Here is a 25,139-nt window from a genome sequence, read left to right as displayed (position 1 = left end):
TGTGTACTACACTGAGCTAACACTCAGCAAGAAAATATTGTTTCTATTCCTTTATAGCACATTAAACCACCACGTTAATTAGAAACTAATCTAAAAAGTTGTCATGCATTTCCTTGCCATTTTCGCTTTCTCTCTCTCACTTTATGATTAAATAATTATATCACTAAACACAAAACAACACAAAAGCAATCAGAAATTATACAGCAACTAACAGCCAGTTAAAGCATAATCTTAAAGTAAAACATTTGTTTACTTCAAGTTAATTTTATTAGAAAAGTTCAGACCAGTCAGTGAGAAAATATAAGCTGTCCACCTGCTATCAGGGTGAGCAAAAAAGGGCAATACAGCGTCTGACAACTTAACAAGCATACTAATTAGTTCGAGTTAAATTTCCTGTCTTTCTCAGAGCCAGAGACGAAACACATTTCAACCAAAATGAAAAGTCACATAGTAAAAGACACCAGCTACGTTTAGAAAATAGACTGGGTCAGGGTTATCATAATCTCATGAAATAATAATTCCAGAGCAATATCACGTCATTATATTATCATTCACCTTACTATTTTCAGCCTGTTGTGAATTAGTTGACAAATTACTACATGATCTATCACTTATTACATGTTGAGTTGCTGCAAGGCAGCACCGTGACAAAGAGCCCATGTACTGGACTGGCTGAAATGAAGCCGGATGGAGTTGGGGTGGTGGTATAGAAAAAGGGGGGTGAGCGCGCTCTGAATACAGCTGGAGAGGTGAGAGGGACCTACTTGCAGCGTGGTTTGTTAAGAGCTGTTAATGTGCACATCCCCTCATTCTGACAGAAGTAATCGCAGGGGTTGGCCAGCTCATCACAACGTTGGTTCTTGAACCCTGACGTGCAGCTGCAAAACATTGTGTTGGGAGTGATAAAAGGGCCCAGAGAATGTATACTGTTGAACTGTTGGCTGCTTGATGAATGTAGACTAACACCCTAAAAGGTTTCAGCAGCTTCAGCTCTAAGATAGAGTAAGTCAGTGTTGCGTCTGCATCAAGAAAAATAGCAAATAAATAAAATGAAGAAAATCAACTTTACTTCTCAACAAGTGAGAAAACATCTGCAAAAGAAAAGTTACAATGGTGTGTCAGAAAAGACTAATGATAAATATTTGTGGTTAATTGATTAGCAGCAAACAAATCAAAACAAGACATGAAAGACAACAAAACATTACTTGCATTTAATTCCAAATAGTTGGGGACCGCAAAATCTGTCCAAAATATCAAAATGTTATAAATACAAGAAGCAATCAGACTGTAATGTTGACAGTCTTTTACTGTAGTAGACGCTGCTGCATCTTAGAATATAAAATATAAACACAAAGACGATGTTTCATTGTTTTCAGAAAGAACTGTTGAATCAAAGATTGCATTACCGAGTTGCAGAAGTGGAGGTGGATCAGAGATTAACCTGAATGTGATGTCGTGCCTATGACACTATAACTTTTGCAGTTTGACAACCAACTCTGAAAACTCTGACTTGCTGAATGGATTTAACCCTATGGAAATGTATCAGTGTTGAAAAGATTTGCAATACTTCAGAGTAGATAACTCAAAAATATCTGCAATATGTTCAAAACCTACAACTCTATGGTTGCAAAACCATCAATAGTGTAAAGGAGTGAACAAAATCCTCTGCATCTGGATGGTGCTGAATAAAGTCCTGACTTTTATTCAGGAACAGGATGAAAGAAAAAGTCAAAATGACCTAATCATTGTGCCACATCTAGAACATCTATTCATCAGAGAAAAATGATGTGCGACCTCTATTGGACACATGAAGTCCAAAGCCAGCATGTCAACTGCAACGTCAGAGTTAGGGGGGTAGTATATCAAATAAAATACTGATGTGGTTTTCAATTGCAAAGTTGAATTGCAGCTGCAAAGCCACTGAGATTAAGTGAGCGATTGCATAGTTGTGATAATTTTCAGGGAGGATATTTAGATAATTTCAGTGAATGACAATGAGAGCCTGCATACTTTTTATAGCTGTCCTTACTGTGCTCATGTGATTCCAAAATCTGTTTAGTTGTTTAATGCAAGAATTATTATTACATTGAAGCAGGTTTGCCCTGTGAGACTTTCACTTTGGGAAGGCTTGATGAAATATACATTTACCCAGAGTATTAAGGTCAAACATTATGATTTCCTGACCCGCACATATCCATCATCTCACACAATATCTCTTCTGCAGCAAATAATAAACCACATTATCAGGACCTGGAATTTGTGAGTGAGGGCCACCAATTTCAATTTAACTATAGTGGACAATGGGCAGTTAAAAAAATTCAGAGTTGGCTTTTCAAATGAATTTCCAATTACCTCCTTGGAGAGATTTCAACAGAGCTCTGCATGTGATTATAGCAGTAATCTATGGGCAGCCCATTGAGTAGTCTATCACAGTGCTTTCCTTATATGTGCCAGTCAAGCTTTTATCTGCTACAAGTTTCTGCTGTTGAGTTTCATGGACATGTTCAGCTACTGACATATACCTCAGCTTCTATTTTTAGAGAGCAAACTTCTAAATCTACTTCTGAAGAGAGTCAGAGAGGTCTGACATCGACTCTTAACTGCAAGGAGAAACAGCTGTGAACATCTTGGGGATGGCGAACTTTAAAGACGTTTGAAACTATTTCCTATCTGCCTAAAAACCATAAGCCACAGTGAGGTGTCACACAGCATAAGATGGTATAATGGCACTCCACCTCCTGCTGTGCCATAGCCTCTACATAGTAACATCAAACCTTCCCTCAGCCTAAAGATTTATTTCCAGTTGACATCTATCTTGTACTGTTCTCAAAGCAGGCAAGTGGTACCCCGTGATGACTTCTGGTTCTGCTGCTCAAACCAGGCTTTCTGGGGCACAGAGCCAGCATTTGAATGGATACAGTAAGGGTGTGAATAATAGTGGAGAACATTGAATTTTTTCCCATTTTCCTTTACCCATTAAGCAGCGACTTACTGACAGAAAGGCAGGTTGGTGTCGGGGTCCAGGTGACAGGTGCCTCCATTGTAGCAATATCCGTCACACAGCTGACAGCTTGGTGCTATTCTGCCATTTGTGCAACTGGAGGGTGAAGAAATAATGCATGCTAGTGACAGGCAGAAAGCTATACCTTTACAAGAAGCAAAAATGAGTCAGTGGTGGTTTTGTCAAACATATGCATAATTCATGTAAGAAAGGAGAGTTCACCTGCCTTCTAATTCACTGACATTACCAAAACTTAAATTGCTGTAGGGGTGTGCAGACCAATACATTTTTGAGATTTAATCAAATCAATTCATCCAGCCAACAGCCTGTGGGTACAGCGTGAACTGAGAGTGTACATTGTAGAACCGATGCTTTTTCATAACTGAAAAGGACTATAAAACCTTGGCATTATAACGAAAGGGAGGAGGGAGAGAATTGCAAGCAGATACCAAGCACTCACTTGCAAACCACATCTCCTGTGTCCTCATTAATGAGGCAGGGGGCTCCGTGGCATCGAAGACACTTGTCCACCTCGCATTTATTTCCCTCAAACCTGGCAGGACACACACACTCCACATAGCCACTACTGGACAGCGTGCAGGCCTTGGAGTTGACACAATAGTGATGACAGATGTCTGTTCCACATTCAGAAAGATAAAAGAGGGAAGGAGTAGTGTGTAATGAGAGATTGGGAACATAGTTTAAGATGGTTTGATTGGAATTGTACAGGGCTTTAATGGGAGTTAATTAGCCACATCAAATGACATCTTAGCCACAAATGAAAACATATCATCCCTTGGGCAAGCAACAGTAGGAAAACACTAATGATGTGCAGTTGAAATTGTTTTCCCACAACCCAGTATGTCAAAGTATTGCAAAAGAAACACCCAAAGGTTGTTTAATTTTAGTATTTTGATTTTGTTTATCTGGCAATACAGGCACATGTGATAAAAAAAATACTTTCAGGGGTTGTTTTCCATACAGTGTGTAAACTTTAAAATGCTTAGTTCTATAGATTTTATGCAGCGTAACTGAATTTAAATCAATAAAGACACGGCCACACCGTCCTGTGAATACCCAATCCCGTCTCATCTCAGAAACTAATCAGGGCTGGGCCTGGTTAGTACTTGGTGGGAGACCGCTATGGTAGACCAGAGGCCGTTAGATTCAGCCACTGAGGTTGCACAAACCAGTGCGGTCTTAGTGTCAGACCCAAGTCCAAGTAAATGAGAGGGTTGAGACAGGAAGAGCATCCAGCATGAATTTTGTGCCAAATCAATTAGGAGGATCAATTGATCCACTGTGGTGACCCCTAATGGGAGCAGACGGAATTTAATAAAAAAGAAAAAAACAACAGAATTCAAATCAATGTTCTCTGCGGTGACTGCTCTTGCGGATGGACTTCAAAGGCTAATGTCAATCATATGTAGGCTGTCACCAAGTGATGGGTGCAGGACTCACGGTAAAGACAGCGGTCCCCAGTATATTCTGCCATACAGCGGCACACTGGCTGGTTCCCCTGAGTGATGTCACATGTTCCACCATTTAAACAGTAGTTGTCACAAATCCTCCTTTCACAGAAATGCCCTGAGAAACCAACAGGACAGCGGCATGTAGGCTTACCTGGACAAAAACAACCAAAAGGAATGATAAAGATTAAGAGAGCGTGCAGTGACAATGACAATGAGCTTTGTGTGAAATTACTGACCTTTAAAAAAAATATATATATATATATATGTTTATGAAAACAGAGACAGAAGTAGTAAAAAATATACCCAGTATTTTGGTGAAAAGTAAAGGCAAAAAGCCATCCTTCAATCCATTAATTTTAGACACATATTGGGGTGTGAGTCATGGTGACTGCAGATTGACACCTGCACGAACTAGCTGCAGTGGCCTTTTTTGGAGTTATGTCCTCCAGGTCCGTTTAAGTGTCCAGGTCCACTTTGCTCCCAGGCAGACACAAGATGCATATAATTCCTCCTCATCACACATGCAGGAGTATCTCTAACATGGAGGTATTCAGCAAGCATCCTAGCCCGATGGAATGACCTCAACTGGTTCCAGCATGAGAGTGGGCCTACCTAATGCTTTTTCTGTCAGGTTTCCAAATTCCTAACACATTTTTTTTGCATAATTTTTATATTACATAATGTACTTTACGGTTAACACTTACAGTATTAACCTTGGAGACTTCTACATAAATTCAGCCCTCCTGATAGCGAATCAGATGTTTGAGTTAGTAACACCCCTCAGCTGACTGCCAGTTCAGTAATTTGACTGGTCGAATACCAAACAACCTTTTGATAAAAATATTTATATACATGCCTGATTTATCTGTGAATACTCTGCTGTTTAAATGTGCCCTTTGTAAAATATGTGTGATAAACCTAATGACGCCCCCAGGCCCAAACAATCTGCAAAAGAATGTCATCCTGTATCTTGTATCTAAGGTTAGTGACCCTTTTTGTGTGTTTCCCTTCTTCCACATATCTCATTTTCTATTATCTCTCCCTTCTGTGAGCCATTGAAAAATGGCACAGTGGGCTTCCATAAACAATTGCTTATTTACCCAAACTAGTCGATACAGATAACATTAGTATTCATTTGGAGATTGTTTCTCAAGACCTGATGGATACAAATTCAATATTCACTCTTCCTTTAGCTCTGCTTTGGTCTCTACCAAGTCCAGAGGGACAATCCTGCTTATTAGCTGCTAAATGCGCCATGATGTTTACCAGTTAGTCACTAAATGTTGTGTGCTGTGCTGTGCTAGGCTCACAGTGTGCCGTGTTTATCAGTAAAAATTAAAACAATGAGCTAAAAAAACACTGAAAGGCACCAGTTAAATATTGTATACACAGTATCTGTTATCTTTAATCTGTTAATATCAATACTATTATAATATGAATAAATAATACTATTAAATAAATATTGACTGTGACAGTTTTAAAGTTTCAATCATAGAGCTCATGCCTGCAGGTGAGAGTCAGAACATAGCACAGAAATAGATCAGTACTTAAACAGAGAGCTTTACAGAGAGCACATTCATCACAATGGTCAGATACAAAATCTACAGTAGTTGCAGCTGAAATCATTTGTTCCATCTCATGCACCATTTTAGCCTGCTGGAGTGCAGTGTGTGTGATTTATTGCTTAGTTAGAGTAACACATCCGCGCCAGGTGGAAAGGTTTCAAATCAAATCAGCTCCTCATATTGCCTTTAAAATGGTGTACTTCCCACTGCGATATACTCACCTTTTCCTAATGGACAGGCAGGAGCATCAAATCTGGTTTAAGGGCTGTTCAGAAAAGGTAACTGTCGCTATCCAGGCACGGCTGCTTGCATAGTAGGCAGCCAAGTTGCCATGGATACAGTTCTAGCCATGTAGGTCACACCACACATCTTGGTAATTTCACACAGCAACTACATGGTTGGGATAACTTGGGTTTGAAATGTCCAAGATACAATAATTCTCCCTCCAGTTACTTTTCCATGAACTCAATGGCTGCAGAGGTTTCAGGTTTTCTAAACTGGCAATTCAGGACCCACAAACTACACTCTTTTTTTTTTATTTCTGTAAACACTCGGGCAACATTTCAAAGTTGTAGCCAGCTTCAGGTTGTCAAAGAAAAAAAAAAAAAAATCAGCATTGATGTGGACCTGTTCAGCCTTTACTTTTGCTTTCACCACTTCACCTGAATGGAGGTCAGGGTTCACCACAGTCATTGAGCAACACTGTGTACAAATGTTAAGTAGCCTCACATCTACCTTTGAAGCACTGTTACCTAACAAGCAGAACATTTAAAAACTGAAAGTATATAAATTTAAAACATGGTGTTTGCAGCTAAATGTTCACCAAGAGCCATTTTCCTTTCAACTACATATAAAGTATAATAATATATTAAAATAGTTGAAGGTAAAAAGTATCTTAAACACATTCCTTCTAACCACACTAGAAATAACTGATGGAACCTGGAAGTAGCTCTGAACTACCACTTGAGTGTCAATATTGCGAGACGAAGTAAAAGAAACTCTCGTGAAAAAAGTGAGTGTTTGTGTTTGCCTTGAAAGGGCCAGCACTTAGCACTGATGCCACTGCATGCAGCATACACTTAGATAGTTATATTATATTATATATATTCTAAAGTACTGTGGCATAAAAGCATAATCTTCAAATATCTGTGTATGAGATTGTGTCTTTCACCTATACTGCACATTGTAAGTAAATCACATCGTAGAGACGCACACACATCTGAGTTGTACATAAATCTCAGACAATTATATAGCCCCTAATTCAAACCATTAAAAAGTCTTGGTCCTGTCTTTTGAGCTATGAGTTTATTTACTTTTCTGCAGAGCTTTCTCTGTTTCATAATTTCAGAAAGTATAAAAATGTTTTTGTGTCATAAAACCATCAGAAAATCATCAAGTTGAGACTGTCTGTGGCTCTAATGTGAGTTTTGCTGCCAGGCGTTCCATTAAAGGAAAAGTAAACTAGTCAAAGGCAAGAGAGCTGTAACTCAGTGACACCTTGTATTTTTATAGATAAAACTGGAAAACTTCCAGCCTCTAATTGATTCTGAGGTTGCCTTCAGTCCCTTTTTATCACTAGTGTGGACTTGAAGAAACTCATCTGAATATAATCACTTCCTTGCTCATCTTTGGTCATTCATTTAGACTGATATTCTTTTGTCTCTAAGACATGTATAACACATATCACAGCTCATTTTTTCTCAGCTGTCTCAGCCTGAAACAAGAATACAATTGATCATGCAGTGTATCATTTAGAACTACCTGGAGACAGACCTACAGTGATCCAATAATATGTGATTCTGACGTTATCCTGATGGACTCAATTGTTTTAATAAGCAGCAGTCATTATCCTGGTATGTCACACTGAGCTGTATTAAAAACCTGCTTTGGAAAAAAATATAAAAATACTCATTTTAAAAAAAAAAATCAGTTTGCTTCCTGCTGGGTAGATACACTTTCCAAAGGCCAGAGAAAAAAATGAACACATTTTCTTCAATGCTTTAAAAAGCTTAGTAGAGAGCAAATGGCGGGTCATTTGAAAAAATAAACACTGAATCAACAACCATTTATATCACAAGTCAGAAGCACAAATTTTCTTCTACCCAATATTGGCATATGACTCATTCAAACAAATATAATGTTTATATATGTTTCAGGTTCTAATTTTAGTTTTTGTATGTGACTCGTCGAATACATCTTCAGATCTTATGTTTGTATAAGGTTCTGCCACTATAAAACATTTACTGGACACAAGACACACTTTGTGTATCAGGACATTGTTCTGGGGAATCTTTTTTTTTTAATAACAAATGGAAATGAAGATGCTGTCTAACTGCTGTCATGTGAACCTTACATATCAAGGCTAGCATATTTAATAAGGCTGTTCATCGTGACTCAATTCAAGCATCGACATGTCAGCATATTCACCTACATTTGCTGACTGCAGGATAAAACTGGTTCTTCCAGGAATCATGAAAGCATGAAAGAAGACCTTGACTTGAAAAGAGTTTGATATTTGAAGCTTGTGCGACAGGAGCAACAATGACAAAACTGCTCAACTGGCAGATGTAATGCGGTAAGTTTGAGCTCAAGTGAGGATGGCACAAAAGTTTAAAGGAAGACAAATGTAGGTTAAAGCCACTCGGTCAGTGGGCAGGGTGACATGGGCAGACAACTCTGAATTTAAAATGTGCTAGTGACAGGCCTATATCAAGTTTGGTCAGCTCAGATCTAAATATAAAGGATCCTGCAGCAGGATTATAACATATAAATATAACATATGAACCATCTATTCATAATAGGATGCCTTAGTTTAATGATGCTAGTGTTACAAATAACTGACAATTAAATGTCAATATAAATGCAAATGATTTAGCACAAAGGAACAAATGTGAAAAATAATATGATGCCTGCAGCCCTGCAAGCACTGCTGGGAGGAATTATGCTTCAGATCTTGTTTGATGGTGTATTTCAAACTAGACTTACCTAGAGGTGAACCCATGCAGGTGCCTCCATTTAGGCAGTAGTCTGTACAGTGGTTGACCTCACAGCGCTCCCCTGAAAAGTCAGGCCAGCAGTAACACCTCCAGTCTCCTTTCTCATTGGCTAGGCAGCGGCCTCCATTCTCACAGGGGGGGCGGCACAGTTCACCTTTCCAACAGCAAAGCCCGCATCACTGACTGTGCTACAGTGTGTGGCAGTCTATCATATCAAACAGTCCTGTGGTGCTATAATGTTAGCCATGAACATGTGAACCTGAATCTTCAAGTAGATGAGTATTTAGAAAAACATTAAGAACCTGACCCAGTGTACACTGCATACAGGAATTGGCTTTGTTCCTTGTAAATGTCCATCTTCACATTTTGCTTTGGCAATCAAATTTAGACGCCTCTATTGTTTTCTCTTTGTTAATAATTAACACCGCTGTTCAGAGAGTGTACAGTGTGGAATTATTTCTGATTATTAGGGTTTTTGCAGATACAAGAGTAGGTCTACCTGAGATGTTGACATCACTGCAGGTGCCATTTAGCAGTACCTTTCCCTCTGGACAGGCACATCTGGCACCCGCTGGGTTGAGTAGACACATGAAATCACAGCCCATTCTCAGGCAAGGATTTGATGCTGTGGAGAATGTAGCAACAGAATTTGTAAGTCTGGTCTGCAATGAAAATAGATAATCTGTTTGTTTATGAAAAGTCTGCTTGTTTCTCGGAGTAAAGCCATTTATTTCAAGTGTTTTAATGTCTGCTTTGAAGGGTGTTATTTTCTTGAAGCCTGGAAAGACACAAGGCTAAAGCATATGAATAATTTCACATACAGCTCATTCTCCAGATTGAACAATCAGCGATTGTTGAATGTGTTAAAATTAGTGCCACCTTGAAGTGCTCTTCTCACTGTTGCATATAGTTGGTATATAATAATGTAAACGTCTCACAAAAACTCTAAAACTATTCTCAATTAATCGAAATTACAATCACTTCCTCAAAAACTGAGCTGTATTAGGCTCAGTGCTGATAATTATGATGTGTAAGCTATTGAACAGGTCTAGTAATCACATCTGACAGGGGCCCAACTAAATGGGCCAACTCAAACAAAAAGCTAAACTATTTAAAAACTAAACTGATAAAATGAATCAGCAATTGTGATTGACAAACTTGGACATCTTTTATTTTTAAATAAAAAAAGGATATAATTAAAGCTTGTCCACTTACCTTATGTCATGTACATGGTAAAAGATACTCTTAATATAATCAGTGCTTAGATTTGTAACACACAACACAAAGATTAAAGCCCAGAAAAAGAAAAAAAAAAAGGTTGTTAGGGTTTTGCTGAACCTATCAAATCTTCATGTCATAGCTTTTTGCAAGTTGTGTGCATCTTCCACCCACAGCACTCACACACTACATGGCTGGCCTAATGAGTCTCTGGGGAAGAGAACAGCTGCCCTTTAATTGAAAAACGGACCACGACTGAGCCATCTGATGCTCTATGACCATAACATCAGAGATGTAACAAATAACTGATGCTAGCTTGCCTACCGCATAAAAAAAGTGGGAGGAAGAACAAGATTGTATTGACTAACTGAGTCTAAAGAAACACATGGGTGTTATTTATATCATACCCATGAAAAAGTATCATGTCTGAAAGAACAATTTTTTGACTGCACAAGTAATGCTGGTTCTCTAGATTATTAAACCATTTTAATCATATTGTATGCATTTTTTAATTCATTTTTTTACTCACTGTACTGATAAAAATACTGTATGTGGAAGCATTGTATAGTGGGTTTTATTGTGAGGTATACTCAGTATCGTCCTAGCTACACTTATTTATTCATTTTTTTTTCATCTAACCTGTCTCTCCTCACATTATGTCCTACTTGAAATCCTCAACGACATATTTTTGAATTGGAAGTAGACTGTTTCCGGGTAAGTGACTCACTTCCTATTGCAAGCGTGTTGTGCTGTATAGCTCATATACAGATTAGCAACAGACTAGCTTTAGTCTAACACACCTAAAAACTAACTAAACTCTCTAAACAATTCATTAACCGCTACATTCCGGTACTAGTCAAATACTTTTCTATTTTGACCAATATTTATTGCTATTCCCAGACTTAGCTCTCCTTAGCCTATCAGTTAGCTTAGCTAGCTAGTAGCATGGCTTCTCCCTCCCTCTCCCTCTCTCTCTCCTGCTCGGTGTGCCACATGTTCAGTTATTCCTCTGCCTCCTTTAGTGATAATGATACCTGTAATAAGTGTAAGGTTCTGGTAGCTTTGGAGGCGAGGATCACTGATTTGGAAGCGCGGCTCCTCACCTTTGAACAAAAGCCAGCTAGCCTAGCCCCGTTAGCAGGTGTGGAGCCACCGAGCTCAGGGTCTGTTAGCGGTCCAAGGGCAGCTCCGGAGAATTAGCCTGGGTGACGGTCCAACGGAAACATACTCCTAAGCAGAAGCCCACGGCTCATCACCTGCCTGTTCACGTTTGTAAAAGATTTTCCCCGCTCAGTGACACACCCGCTGAGAAACCGACTCTGATAATTGGCGATTCCATAGTCAGAGACGTGACGCTAGAGACACCAGCGACCATAGTCAGAAACGTGAAGCTAGAGACACCAGCAACCATAGTCAGAAACGTGAAGCTAGAGACACCAGCGACCATAGTCAGAAACGTGAAGCTAGAGACACCAGCGACCATAGTCAGAAACGTGAAGCTAGAGACACCAGCGACCACAGTCAGAGACGTGAAGTAGAGACACCAGCAACCACAGTCAGAGACGTGAAGCTAGACACACCAGCGACCACAGTCAGAGACGTGAAGCTGGAGACACCAGCGACCACAGTCAGAGACGTGAAAATAGAGACACCAGCGACCACAGTCAGAGACGTGAAGCTGGAGACACCAGCGACCACAGTCAGAGACGTGAAGCTGGAGACACCAGCGACCACAGTCAGAGACGTGAAGCTAGAGACACCAGCGACCATAGTCAGGAACGTGAAAATAGAGACACCAGCGACCATAGTCAGGAACGTGAAAATAGAGACACCAGCGACCACAGTCAGAGACGTGAAGCTGGAGACACCAGCGACCACAGTCAGAGACGTGAAAATAGAGACACCAGCGACCACAGTCAGGAACGTGAAAATAGAGACACCAGCGACCACAGTCAGAGACGTGAAGCTAGAGACACCAGCGACCACAGTCAGAGACGTGAAAATAGAGACACCAGCGACCACAGTCAGGAACGTGAAAATAGAGACACCAGCGACCATAGTCAGGAACGTGAAAATAGAGACACCAGCGACCACAGTCAGAGACGTGAAGCTGGAGACACCAGCGACCACAGTCAGAGACGTGAAGCTGGAGACACCAGCGACCACAGTCAGAGACGTGAAGTAGAGACACCAGCGACCATAGTCAGAGACGTGAAGCTAGAGACACCAGCGACCATAGTCAGAGACGTGAAGCTAGAGACACCAGCGACCACAGTCAGAGACGTGAAGCTAGAGACACCAGCTACCACAGTCAGAGACGTGAAGCTAGAGACACCAGAGACCATAGTCAGAGACGTGAAGCTAGAGACACCAGAGACCATAGTCAGGAACGTGAAAATAGAGACACCAGCGACCATAGTCAGAGACGTGAAGCTAGAGACACCAGCGACCACAGTCAGAGACGTGAAGTAGAGACACCAGAGACCACAGTCAGAGACGTGAAGCTAGAGACACCAGCGACCACAGTCAGAGACGTGAAGCTAGAGACACCAGCGACCACAGTCAGAGACGTGAAGTAGAGACACCAGCGACCATAGTCAGAGACGTGAAGCTAGAGACACCAGCTACCACAGTCAGAGACGTGAAGCTAGAGACACCAGAGACCATAGTCAGAGACGTGAAGCTAGAGACACCAGAGACCATAGTCAGGAACGTGAAAATAGAGACACCAGCGACCACAGTCAGAGACGTGAAGTAGAGACACCAGCGACCATAGTCAGAGACGTGAAGCTAGAGACACCAGCGACCACAGTCAGAGACGTGAAGCTAGAGACACCAGAGACCATAGTCAGAGACGTGAAGCTGGAGACACCAGCGACCATAGTCAGGAACGTGAAAATAGAGACACCAGCGACCATAGTCAGGAACGTGAAGCTGGAGACACCAGCGACCACAGTCAGAGACGTGAAGCTGGAGACACCAGCGACCATAGTCAGGAACGTGAAGCTAGAGACACCAGCGACCACAGTCAGAGACGTGAAGCTGGAGACACCAGCGACCATAGTCAGAGACGTGAAGCTGGAGACACCAGCGACCACAGTCAGAGACGTGAAGCTGGAGACACCAGCGACCATAGTCAGAGACGTGAAGCTGGAGACACCAGCGACCACAGTCAGAGACGTGAAGCTGGAGACACCAGCGACCACAGTCAGAGACGTGAAGCTGGAGACACCAGCGACCACAGTCAGAGACGTGAAGCTGGAGACACCAGCGACCACAGTCAGAGACGTGAAGCTGGAGACACCAGCGACCACAGTCAGAGACGTGAAGCTGGAGACACCAGCGACCACAGTCAGAGACGTGAAGCTGGAGACACCAGCGACCACAGTCAGAGACGTGAAGCTGGAGACACCAGCGACCACAGTCAGAGACGTGAAGCTGGAGACACCAGCGACCACAGTCAGAGACGTGAAGCTGGAGACACCAGCGACCATAGTCAGAGACGTGAAGCTAGAGACACCAGCGACCACAGTCAGAGACGTGAAGTAGAGACACCAGCGACCACAGTCAGAGACGTGAAGCTAGAGACACCAGCGACCACAGTCAGAGACGTGAAGCTAGAGACACCAGAGACCACAGTCAGAGACGTGAAGCTAGAGACACCAGAGACCATAGTCAGGAACGTGAAAATAGAGACATCAGCGACCACAGTCAGAGACGTGAAGCTGGAGACACCAGCGACCACAGTCAGAAACGTGAAGCTGGAGACACCAGCGACCATAGTCAGGAACGTGAAAATAGAGACACCAGCGACCACAGTCAGAGACGTGAAGCTGGAGACACCAGCGACCACAGTCAGAAACGTGAAGCTAGAGACACCAGCGACCACAGTCAGAGACGTGAAGCTGGAGACACCAGCGACCACAGTCAGAGACGTGAAGCTGGAGACACCAGCGACCATAGTCAGAGACGTGAAGCTGGAGACACCAGCGAACCATAGTCAAATGTTTCTGGGGGCCAGAGAGGACGACATCGAGTCAGACTTGAAGCTGCTGGCTAAGGCTAATCGTAAAAATGGGAAAACTGTTATTCACCAATCGGAGGTCACTAAAATTAATGTTGAGTCAGTGTCTAACTTTGCCAAATTAATGTCAGACTCCCTAATTTTCTCAGGACCCCTCCCCAGTCTGACCAGAGATGACATGTTTAGCCGCATGTCGTCGTTCCGTCGCTGGCTGTCTAGGTGGTGTCCAGCAAACGATGTGGGCTTCATAGACAATTCTGGGGAAAACCCATTCTGGTAGCGAGGGACGATCCCACTTTGAATGGTGCAGCTCTCATCTCTAGAAATCTGGCCGAGTTTATTAGCCAACCTAAAGCCTGACAATCCAGAGTGGGGACCGGGACGCAGAGACTCTAAAACGCCTCTCTGCAGTTTCCTTAGAGCCACCGCCCCCCTCAAACCACATAGAGATTGTCTTTCCCTCGAACATATAAATCAAATAAATCAGAAGTTAACACAAGAGGAGTTATTCATAAAAAAAATAAGAAAAATTAAGACCTCTCCTCTTATTAAACAGAACAGTCAGATGTGAATTATTAAATATTAGGTCTCTTTCATCTAAATCTCTGTTAGTAAATTATTTGATAACTGATCACCAAATTGACTTACTCTGTCTTATTCAGACTGACATATTCATCCTGGCTGCAGCAAGATGAATATGTCAGTCTGAATGAATCAACTCCCCTCAGTCATAAAAATTGTCATGTTCCTCGAAGCACAGGTCGAGGTGGAGGAGTAGCTGTAATCTTCCGCTCAAACTTATTATTAAACTTTCATCCTCAGAACAATTATAACTCATTTGAGAGCCTCACTCTTAGTCTCTCACATCCAAACTGGAAAACACAAAAACCAGTTCTACTTGTCATTGTGTACCGTCCACCTGTCCCTTACTCAGAGTTTTTAACTGAATTTCCAGACTTCCTGTCTGATTTAGTGCTTAGTTCAGATAAAGTCATTATAGTGGGAGATTTTAACATTCATGTAGATGTTGAAAATAATAGTCTCAGCATTGCATTTAATTCAATATTAGATTCAATTGGTTTCATTCAAAACGTTAATAAACCCACCCACTGTTTCAATCACACCCTTGATCTTGTTCTGACCTATGGCATCGAAATTGAACATCTAATAGTTTTTCCCCAAAGTCCTCTTTTGTCAGATCATTCTTTAATAACTTTTGAATTTAAGATAAAGGATCATGCAGCATTTGGAAGAAAATTCCACTACAGCAGATGTTTATCTGACAATGCTGTTAATAACTTTAAGAAAATTATTCCATCTTTATTTACATCTGAAAGGAAGTGGCGTTCCACAAATTTAGAGGAATCTTATCTAGCCTGGAAAAACAGTCTATTAACATATTAAAAAGCTCTCCATAAAGCCAGAACTGCATACTATTCATCACTAATAGAGAAAAATAAGAACAATCCCAGGTTTCTTTTCAGCACTGTAGCCAGGCTGACAAAAAGTCACAGCTCTGTTGAGCCCAGTGTTCCCTTAGCTCTCAGCAGTGATGACTTCATGAGTTTCTTTACAAATAAAATCACAACTATTAGAGATAAAATTCAGCAGATGCTTCCCATACCTGCAATAAATGAATCTTCTACTACAGTAGCTCTTGAATCATCTGTAAGACCTCAGTTATGTGTAGACTGCTTCTCTCCCATAGATCTCTATGAATTCACATCAGTAGTTGCTTCATCTAAATCATCAACATGTCTCTTAGACCCCATCCTGACTAGACTGCTTAAAGACACCCTGCCATTAATTAACTCATCTTTATTAGACTTGGTAAATTTATCTCTAGTATCAGGCTACGTACCACAGGCCTTAAAGACTGCAGTAATCAAACCCTTACTCAAAAAACCTAGTCTTGATTCAGGAGTCTTGGTTAATTATAGACCAATATCCAACCTACCATTTATTTCTAAAATCCTTGAAAGCTGTTCACTAAACAGCTATCAAACCACTTACACTGGAATGAACTATTTGAAGATTTTCAATCAGGATTTAGAGCACATCATAGTACAGATACAGCACTGTTAAAAGTTACCAACGATCTTCTCTTAGCCTCAGATAATGGACTTGTTTCTATACTTGTCCTCCTAGATCAGGGGTGTCAAACGTACGTCCCATGGGCCAGATCAAGTCCGCAAACGGGTTTAATCTGGCCCGCGAGATGATTTGAAGTTTAAATTAGCTGCAATTTTTCAATGAAATAAACTGCTGTTCTAAATGTGTCCACTGGGTGTCACACTAACAATTATGTTAAGCAGGCAAACTGTTTATACCGGGGCTGAGTAAGTAGGCCTATACCTGTCAGCTGGCCCGGAGCTAGCTGCCTTGTCGTTCTGCCTATTAAATCTTAAATCTACTTCGAACATTACGCGCTTCAGTAGTTTTTAACCTCCGTTTGTATGGTGTGGTGAGTTAGCTCAGGATTAAGATGTGGAAATGACGAATGAGGTATTCGATACTTAGAAGAGTATTTTGTTCAATCCCAGATAGGCTGTGACTTAAAGTTGTATGCCTTTGTAGATAGAGTAGATAGTAGATAGATATGAGACGACGTTTAAGTTCCAATCACTGAGGCATTGTGTTCTTGAAATTGCACCAATTTTTTCCTCAGAATTCTCAAATAATTTGAAGTGTTTTGTAAAGAGAATTATTTGTGATGTGTTCAGAATGTGCTTGTACTATTTTGGACTAAAGTAAAACAAGCTAAACAAATCTGAAGTTGTCGTTATTTTTAAGTTATTATGCCATGATTTTACCTGTCCGGCCCACTTGAGAATAGATTTTCCTCCATATGGCCCCTGACCTAAAATGAGTTTGACACCCCTGTCCTAGATCTTAGTGCTGCATTTGACACTATTGACCACAGCATCTTATTACAGAGACTGGAGCATGTGACTGGTATCAGAGAAACAGCAATAAAATGGTCCCAGTCCTATTTATCGGACAGATTCCAGTTTGTGCATGCCCATGATGAACCTTTCACGCGCACAAAAGTTAGTTATTGAGTTCCACAATGTTCTGTGCTAGGACTGATTCTGTTTACCATGTACAGGCTTCCTTTAGGCAATGTTATTAGGAAACACTCTATTAATTACCACTGCTATGCAGATGACACTCAGCTGTATCTATCTATGAAACCTCTTAACACAAACCAGTTAACCAGACTTCAAGCGTGTCTAACTGACATAAAGGCCAGGATGACCAGTAACCTTCTACTTTTAAATTCAGAGAAAACAGAAGTTATTGTATTTGGGCCTAAAAACCTTAGAAATAGCTTTTCTAAAATTATAGCTTCTTTAGATGGCATAGCCCTGGCCTCCAGAGTTATTTTTGACCAGGACATGTCCTTTAACTCACACATGCCAGAGTCCTGACAGGAACTAGCAAGAGAGATCATATTTCTCCTATATTAGCTTCTCTTCATTGGATCCTTGCAAAACACAGAATAGAATTTAATTTAACTTTTAAGGCTACACTTAAAATCTTCCTTTTTGACAAAGTGTATAGTTAAGGTTTAGTTAGGACTGGCTTCAGGTAACCCTGAACCATACCTTATTTATGCTGCTATAGGCCTAGACTGCACGAGGACCATTGGTGCACTGAGCTCCTCTACCCTAACCCTACCCTCCCTTCCCTTCCCCTCTCCTCCCCCCTCACATGTACATTCCACCATTGAATGTCACTAACTTTGTGCCCTCTCTCTCCCCTAGTTCATGCTCTCTCTCTCCCTCTCTCTCTGTTCTCTCTCTCTGTACCTTCTGCAGGTGTCCCTGGTCCTGGAGCTGTATATTACTGATGTGCAGTTACTGGTCCCACCAACCTCCAGTGTCTATTTGTTGTTTATTGTTGCTGTTCTTTTCTCTCTGCTCTATCCACTCACCCCAACCGGTCGAACCAGTTACCGCCCAAACTGAGCCTGGTTCTGCTGGAGACTTTTTCTTCCGTTAAAGGGAGTTTTTCCTCTCCACTGTCACCTTGTGCATGCTCATAAGGGATTTGTTCGTTTTTTTGTAAAGTGCCTTGAGATGATTTTATTGTGATTTGGCGCTATACAAATAAAATTGAATTGAATATTTCAGTGACAAAAACAGAAATCCAATGACATATTTTCAAGGGACTGTGCTTACCTCAATACGAAAAACATGAATATGAAAAGCATGAAAATGTACTGGTTAACATTTTTTATAAAATTAAGGAAAAAAGCATTTTACCAAAGCACAGCCTATGCTATATTTTTATTCCATATATAGCAGTCAAAGCACATACAATTCTCCCCCCAACAGCCATGAAGAAATTTTATATAATAGCTTTTTGGTCTGACATTCTTCAGCTTGGTCAACAATGCTTATTAATAGTTGTTGTTTTGACAGTGATGCTTAATTTACAAATGCTGCATTCAGCAAAATATTGGTTTCAATGTCAGATCAGTGTTGAGTTTGCAACACCCACTTGTCTTAAGAATTGAGGTGTTGGGTCTGGTGATCTTAGTTGACAGTGGAGAAAGGCAGGGTACACCCTGGACAGATGGCCAGTCTATCACAGGGATGATATCATTCATGCTCACATTCACACCCACAATTAGCCTAATCTGCATGTCTTTGGACTGTGGGATGGAGAAGTATACAGGGAAAATCCACACAGACACAGGAAGGCCCTTGTCAGCTAGTTCAATTCCAGAGCCTTCTTGCTGCACAGTAACTTCAGCACTGCACCAATGTTTGATATTTCATAAATACATGTGATTTAATACTTATAAAAGAAAATGATTATTGAGACAACATACCATCTTGCTGTTTGTAACGGTGAGAGATCAAAACATTAGTTGGCTTCTCCACCTCTAAATTGAGAAATTCCACGGACTGTTTGCCGTACTTTTGAATTTTGAAGACTTCATGTTTTAGTCCCGTTCCATAGATGTAGTCTTCAAATATATCAATTCTGTATGGTTGGGAGATTCCTGTAGGAACAGCAGAAAAAAGAAAACAGAAACAATCATCAACTAACCCTTTCTGCGCACTTGCAGTCTTGGGATAATGAAAGTTTGTATCCTGTAATGGATGGAAGAATGAAGAATGTGTTGTGTGGGAGGTTGATGTTAACACATTTTTTTAGAAGCTTCCACTTCTGAGACACAGCAGTGTTACTGTTGCAATTATTTGAAAAAAAAAAAAGTTGAAACCAAATTGCAGCACTAATGGCATGCGTTTAAAAGAAGAAACTGCGCTTTCTTTTCCAGGTGGCTTTACCATGTCTGTTGCTGATTGTCACCAAAGGGTCTGAGCCATCCAATCTCATGCTCCCTATGTGTGAGAGCTCAGGGTCAGCCCAGTATAAACGCTGGTTGAAATAATCAATGGCCAGCCCTGTGGGAGGATGAAGGAAAAAGACTTAGTTACCTAATAAATTATGCAGCAATCAGGACAGTTGCATGTGGCCAATCAAAAGAGTGTGTTTTTTTGTTTCCATAGCCATCTGTTTACATTAATTGTGTTTATGTCAAAATACCACAGCAGATTTAACATCTTGTTACTGCACTGCACTTTGATGGCAGATATAGGTACATCTACATTGCAGTTTTAAAGTTGTGACTCACTTTTACTATCTCCCAGAAGTCTGACTGGATAATTGAGCACCTAACTGCAGGATTTAAATAGGTTTGTGTCTTTCTACCAGTGATGAATTCCTCTTTCTCTGACCAACACAGCGCATGGGTCCTCTGACTTAAAGGAGGCCAAAGCAGCTCTTCAAAACTAGATCAGCACTAAGTGTCTCCCTGTAGACACACCAATATGGTTTGAGTAGCTGCCTTACCTATTATCCCTTACTTATTCATTTCCATGATGTTGTTTCCTATACATTCACCTACTATATCAAGGGTTCTAATTTACACCTACATACACTGGCTGTGTACCACACCGACAGTACTTTATAATGTACAACATAAACACTGAATATAATACTGTACATACACACACACACACTATACATCATAGCTGTAATAGTATATCAGACAAAACGGACGCACCTGATACATCCTATCGGTAAACATGTATAACTATAGTCACTGCACTTCACTTGTGATGAAAGAACATTCCTGCTGTGAACATCTGCTCTATTCTAGAGAAATCATTGTGAATCTGACTCAAAACAAAATGAAAAATTTCCTGTTCACAATAACAACAGCTTAGTAATTATATGGACAATGATCACTTAACTGATCTCAAAAAGTGCTTGTACTGCAAACAAATTTCCGAGTGTCAAATTTAAGCGTGTCAAAATTACAAGTGACCAAAACACGAAAGGTAATAGTCACCAACTGAAACAGTGAACTCTTCAGAAAATCTGCTTTGTAAATGTTTTAGGAGAAAGGAAATGCATCGAACATGGTTATTTGCCCACAAGCAGCCAGACAGTAAGTAACTGGTACCTTTAAAGTACCAAACTTACAAAAGAAAAGCAAATACAAATAAATAATTCATAGAATTAAAAAAAATGTACCAGTGGGCCTCCTGAGATTTTTTTCCAAGAGCACTCTGCGTAAGGAGCCATCCATGGCTGATTCCTCTATGTGAGAGTGATCACCTATTACACTCCAGTACATCATCCTGCAAGAGACAAAGACAAATGCTGTGCCCCCTGACACCATCGGCTTGTAGACAATACAGCATAGAAACATGCAATTGCATCCACATAGCCTAAAAAATGGATGTATAGAACAAGCATATATCCTGATAATGATAGCTACAGCAACAATTTGTTGTACCTCAGTATAGATTCATATAAATCCCTCTGTCCCAAGTGATGATGTAATGTCTAATGGCCTAATGTAAGTGCATTTCCTAAATGAAACAACCTTAAGGTGAAATAATGTGCTTGGTGCTGGGAAGATTTGACAAGTCAGCCTCATTGTGAGAGTGATACAACACAACCACGTGTGGCTGTGACAGTTTTGTTGTTGTTAGAAAGCACCTTTGATGCAGCTGGTCTGGTGTTAATCTGATGTAATGGGTAATGTAAGTGATAAAGCTACTTCCACCACACCTGAGTAATTAATAATATACATACATTTTCAATGAGTATTGAGCAGTGGGTAATTAATTCTCTGTAAGCAACACACCCTAAATAACACTGTTTCTCTACAATATTAAACATTGATCCACCGCAAAAAGCTGTTAGAGTCTTGCAAGCTAATTTCAACAATGGGGTGATATGACATAATGTGGCATCACACACCAGTTTACAGGGGGCATGTGATTTAAAAGAGAATAGTTATGTACAGAACTTACCCTCTGGCTGGGTTCACAGAGATGGCATATGGCTCTCCTGCAATGTCAGTAATCAAGCGTGTGCAGTTTGGTCCCTTAAGTTGGCCCACATTTATGGAATATCGTAATTTAGTCCAATGGGCTGTGTAGTAGCTGAACCAGTGCATCCGAGAGTGATCAGTCCAATAAATGTTGCCTGTGACCCAGTCAGCAGAAATATCTCTGGGACGGCGGAAGTCTGAACACTGCAACCAGTAACAGCCACAAAATCATGAGTTTTATTCATCTTTTTTATATAGATTCACTTAGAATTGTATCTCTTGAAAGGCGAAGCAATGAAAGCAGTACAGTTCAGTTTTTAACCATTACCTTATTTAAACAGACAAAATGAACAAATAGTGTAGTAGTAGTTTTCACATTTTTACCTCAACGCTTTTAACATGTGTGGTATGAGGACAAAACTATATGTATTAAGCAATATCTTGACATGACTTTATACTGTATTTAAAAAGCAAAACAAATCAAAAAGCATTTTAATCTCTCAAATCTCAAATGTTCAACTGCAGCACTGAGATATTATGCAACATATATTAAAAATGTACTACCATGTGTTTGAGAAAAGAAAAAAAAAAGCCACACGTCAAATATACTTACAATATTTCGGACATTTGTTTTAGTTTGACTTCTTTCTAGAGTGTCCTTGTAAAAAATTCCACCGGGGTTAAACTGGGTAGCCCAGATAAACTTTTGGTGCTGAAACAGAACGTCCATCCCGATAATGCGGGCATTGTCCTCAATGTGAGCGAGCAGTTTGTGTCCATGGCTCTGGTTAAATGGATACACAAAACTTCTGATTTCAGTATCATTAGCTATGTAGAGCACTCGATCTTCTGGTCCTGCACGGTGAGTTATAAATATGTGAAAAGAGGAAACAAAACAAAATTAGCTCAGTTCCATTTTGATATTAACAGTTCATTAGTACAGTACATACAAGCACAGTTTAACAGTGTGCTCATTTTACAATGAGTTCATATCATTACGTACACTGACATGAATGCATTGTACACAAAATACACTGTATGATATCCAACTCTAGTTTCATACCTTTAGCTACGCAGTTTCCATTGATCTCTTTATAATTTCGGTCACATGTGCATTTAAAAGATCCTTTTGTGTTTGTGCAGTAATGAGGACATGTGTCAAACTGCAGACATTCATTTATCTCTGGAAAAAAAAGTGAATTATTTAGGGACATGATGCTTTAGAAATGTTTCTTTGACTATAAGGGCTGCCAAGTATTTATTTATATTTTTCATGAATACTGAAACACTTTGTATGCATTCTAAAATAAAGTAATAAATTACCAATATATTCAGCAGAGAACAGACAGGCCAAAGCCAAATGTAGCTGAGCCTGATAGCTCAAAATATAATATGTATAAGCAAGAAATACTTTATTTCAATTTTCTCCATGACATGTGGTGCCCTTGACTAATTTGTAAAGAGGAAATGTCACATTCTCTAAGCTCAGAAGAAGTAGCAAAAATAACAAAAAGCCATTGACTACGAGATAGGAGCTAGGTCACAGGGTTGACTTGACTACGAAAGCCACCATCTCTTCAGAATGGAGTCATTGCATGTAATATTCTTCACCTGAAATTTGTAAGTTCAGTGGAAATGCACTTAAGTAGACATAGCAAAATACCTTAAAGACAAAATCAAAACTACAACAATTGGAAAGCCAATATTGTTAGAATACCGTGAACACATTTTCTGCATCATAAGTTAAGAACGCCTATCATATAATATCCATCTTAAAATGTATCCAAAATAACATACGATATTTCTTTATTACCGATATTTTATTATTAAGTTAACTTGAAATTGCTATACCATTCATTCATATAATGGGGAAAGGGATTAAAATTCATGATACATTACCTTCACATTGACCTGTCTTTTGGTTCCTCTTGAAGCCTGGTTTGCACTGGCATACAGCATTAGCATATGTCTGGTTGCAAATTGCATCCTCTCCACATGGATTTGTTTTCTTTCCACATACATCTCCACTGGAAACTACAAATAAAGCCAGGACTTTGATTATACACCAATCCTCTGCACCTTGGACACCTGCTGTGCATTTCTTTTGATGTGCAAAAGCCAAGGGTGCATCATTGTCTATCATACAGCACACAACATACCTCAAACGTGGGCATATATACATATATTACCATACACAACTAAATACCTCATATAAAATGAGGAGAATGCCAGAATTCCCACTAACATCATGGTGATATCTCGTACTTTTCATCTTTTCTGAATGCTTCTTTGATCACTTTGATCCTGTTAACTGGCACGGCACTTACAGGTCTTGCAGTCTTGCTCATCCGAGCCGCCATCCCCGCAGTCATTGAAGAGGTCACACTGCAGCTGGACTGGGATGCAGCGTCGATTACTGCAGGTGAACTCCGTCTTCCCACATGGTCGGGGTCTTCCAGCCACCACCTCTGCTTCAATACACAGTGTGAATTGAAAAAGACAAGAACTCACAAACTTTGCTCATACATTATCAAATGTTCAAGTGCAAATATGCTTCTCTCAGTGACATAAGATGTTGTAGCTCAAATGTCTTTCAGTTCCATATAATATAACCTCTATTTAGTCATATACTGTTTACTGTACTCCCTATAATTACGCACCAATGAGGACAAAGCTTTTACTTTAAAACAGTTAATATGAGATTAAACACAATGTTCCATCCTGCCTATGTTACTTGCCTTTTGCATAATTTTGTTCAACAATATTTTTTTTTTCATTTCAACTCTATAATCAACAGTCAGTTTGTAGTCACTTCCAAAATAAAGGATGTTATCTCTCACAGAAAAAACAATATGTTAATTATGCAGCCTACAAAAAGACTGAGATAATATGCATATTTTGTTTTTGGTCATCACTTTACTTTAATGAACTGCACACTTTTCATTTTCCCATGCAAAATATACTGAAAAAGAAGACGTCTTTGTCATTCACTCCCAGCACAGCAGAGAAAATGAAGGAAAGGAAGAAAATTAAGTGCTGAAGAGGTATATGGAGGAATTATAGTATTAAGGTGAGACTGAAGGGATGGATGGATGGATGGAAGAAGGATGGTGAGAAGTAATGGAGTGCGGTAAGAGATGGATGGATGTATTAATGGCATAAGCAAAGAAGATGAATGGAGTACAGAAGGAATGAGAGAGGGAAAGCTGAAGAATGTGACGACTTCCTTTTCTTCCTGTCTGCTCAGTGTGATCCTTCGCAGCAGGCTTGTGTTGAGGGAACATGTCAGGACACAATAAAACGGCCAGAAGTGGTTATGCCTTTGGGTATATTAAAGAAAAAAACTATTTTCAACATGAAAACGCTGATAAAAAAGTTATCAGGACAATGAGGACACCACATCTTCTGTGGAAATCACAATAATGCAAGCCTTGAAGCACACATAGAGTACCTACCCATTGGTATATAAAGTCTGCCATTTCATGATTCTCAAACTATGC

At 40.2% G+C, this 25,139-nt stretch overlaps 1 protein-coding gene across 1 annotated transcript in view; it reads right to left on the bottom strand.

Moving 5' to 3' along the window:
• lrp1bb (low density lipoprotein receptor-related protein 1Bb) overlaps positions 1-25,139 on the bottom strand; it is a 236,311-nt gene that overhangs the window by 5,264 nt on the left and 205,908 nt on the right. Inside the window, exons 74-87 of the mRNA XM_026295401.1 lie at positions 23,967-24,110; positions 23,539-23,673; positions 22,703-22,822; positions 22,253-22,494; positions 21,620-21,843; positions 20,832-20,938; positions 19,580-19,696; positions 19,117-19,290; positions 9,534-9,659; positions 9,024-9,188; positions 4,463-4,624; positions 3,462-3,636; positions 2,993-3,097; positions 765-878 (exon numbers count right to left, since the gene is read on the bottom strand). Of these exons, the coding sequence (XP_026151186.1) occupies positions 765-878; positions 2,993-3,097; positions 3,462-3,636; positions 4,463-4,624; positions 9,024-9,188; positions 9,534-9,659; positions 19,117-19,290; positions 19,580-19,696; positions 20,832-20,938; positions 21,620-21,843; positions 22,253-22,494; positions 22,703-22,822; positions 23,539-23,673; positions 23,967-24,110 (2,110 nt within the window). The remainder of the gene's footprint in view (positions 1-764; positions 879-2,992; positions 3,098-3,461; positions 3,637-4,462; positions 4,625-9,023; positions 9,189-9,533; positions 9,660-19,116; positions 19,291-19,579; positions 19,697-20,831; positions 20,939-21,619; positions 21,844-22,252; positions 22,495-22,702; positions 22,823-23,538; positions 23,674-23,966; positions 24,111-25,139) is intronic.

Source organism: Mastacembelus armatus, chromosome 21, assembly GCF_900324485.2.
Source record: "Mastacembelus armatus chromosome 21, fMasArm1.2, whole genome shotgun sequence".
Taxonomy (NCBI): Eukaryota; Metazoa; Chordata; class Actinopteri; order Synbranchiformes; family Mastacembelidae; genus Mastacembelus; species Mastacembelus armatus.
Note: the sequence above shows the minus strand (reverse complement) of the source record. Positions and strands in the feature narration are given on the sequence as shown.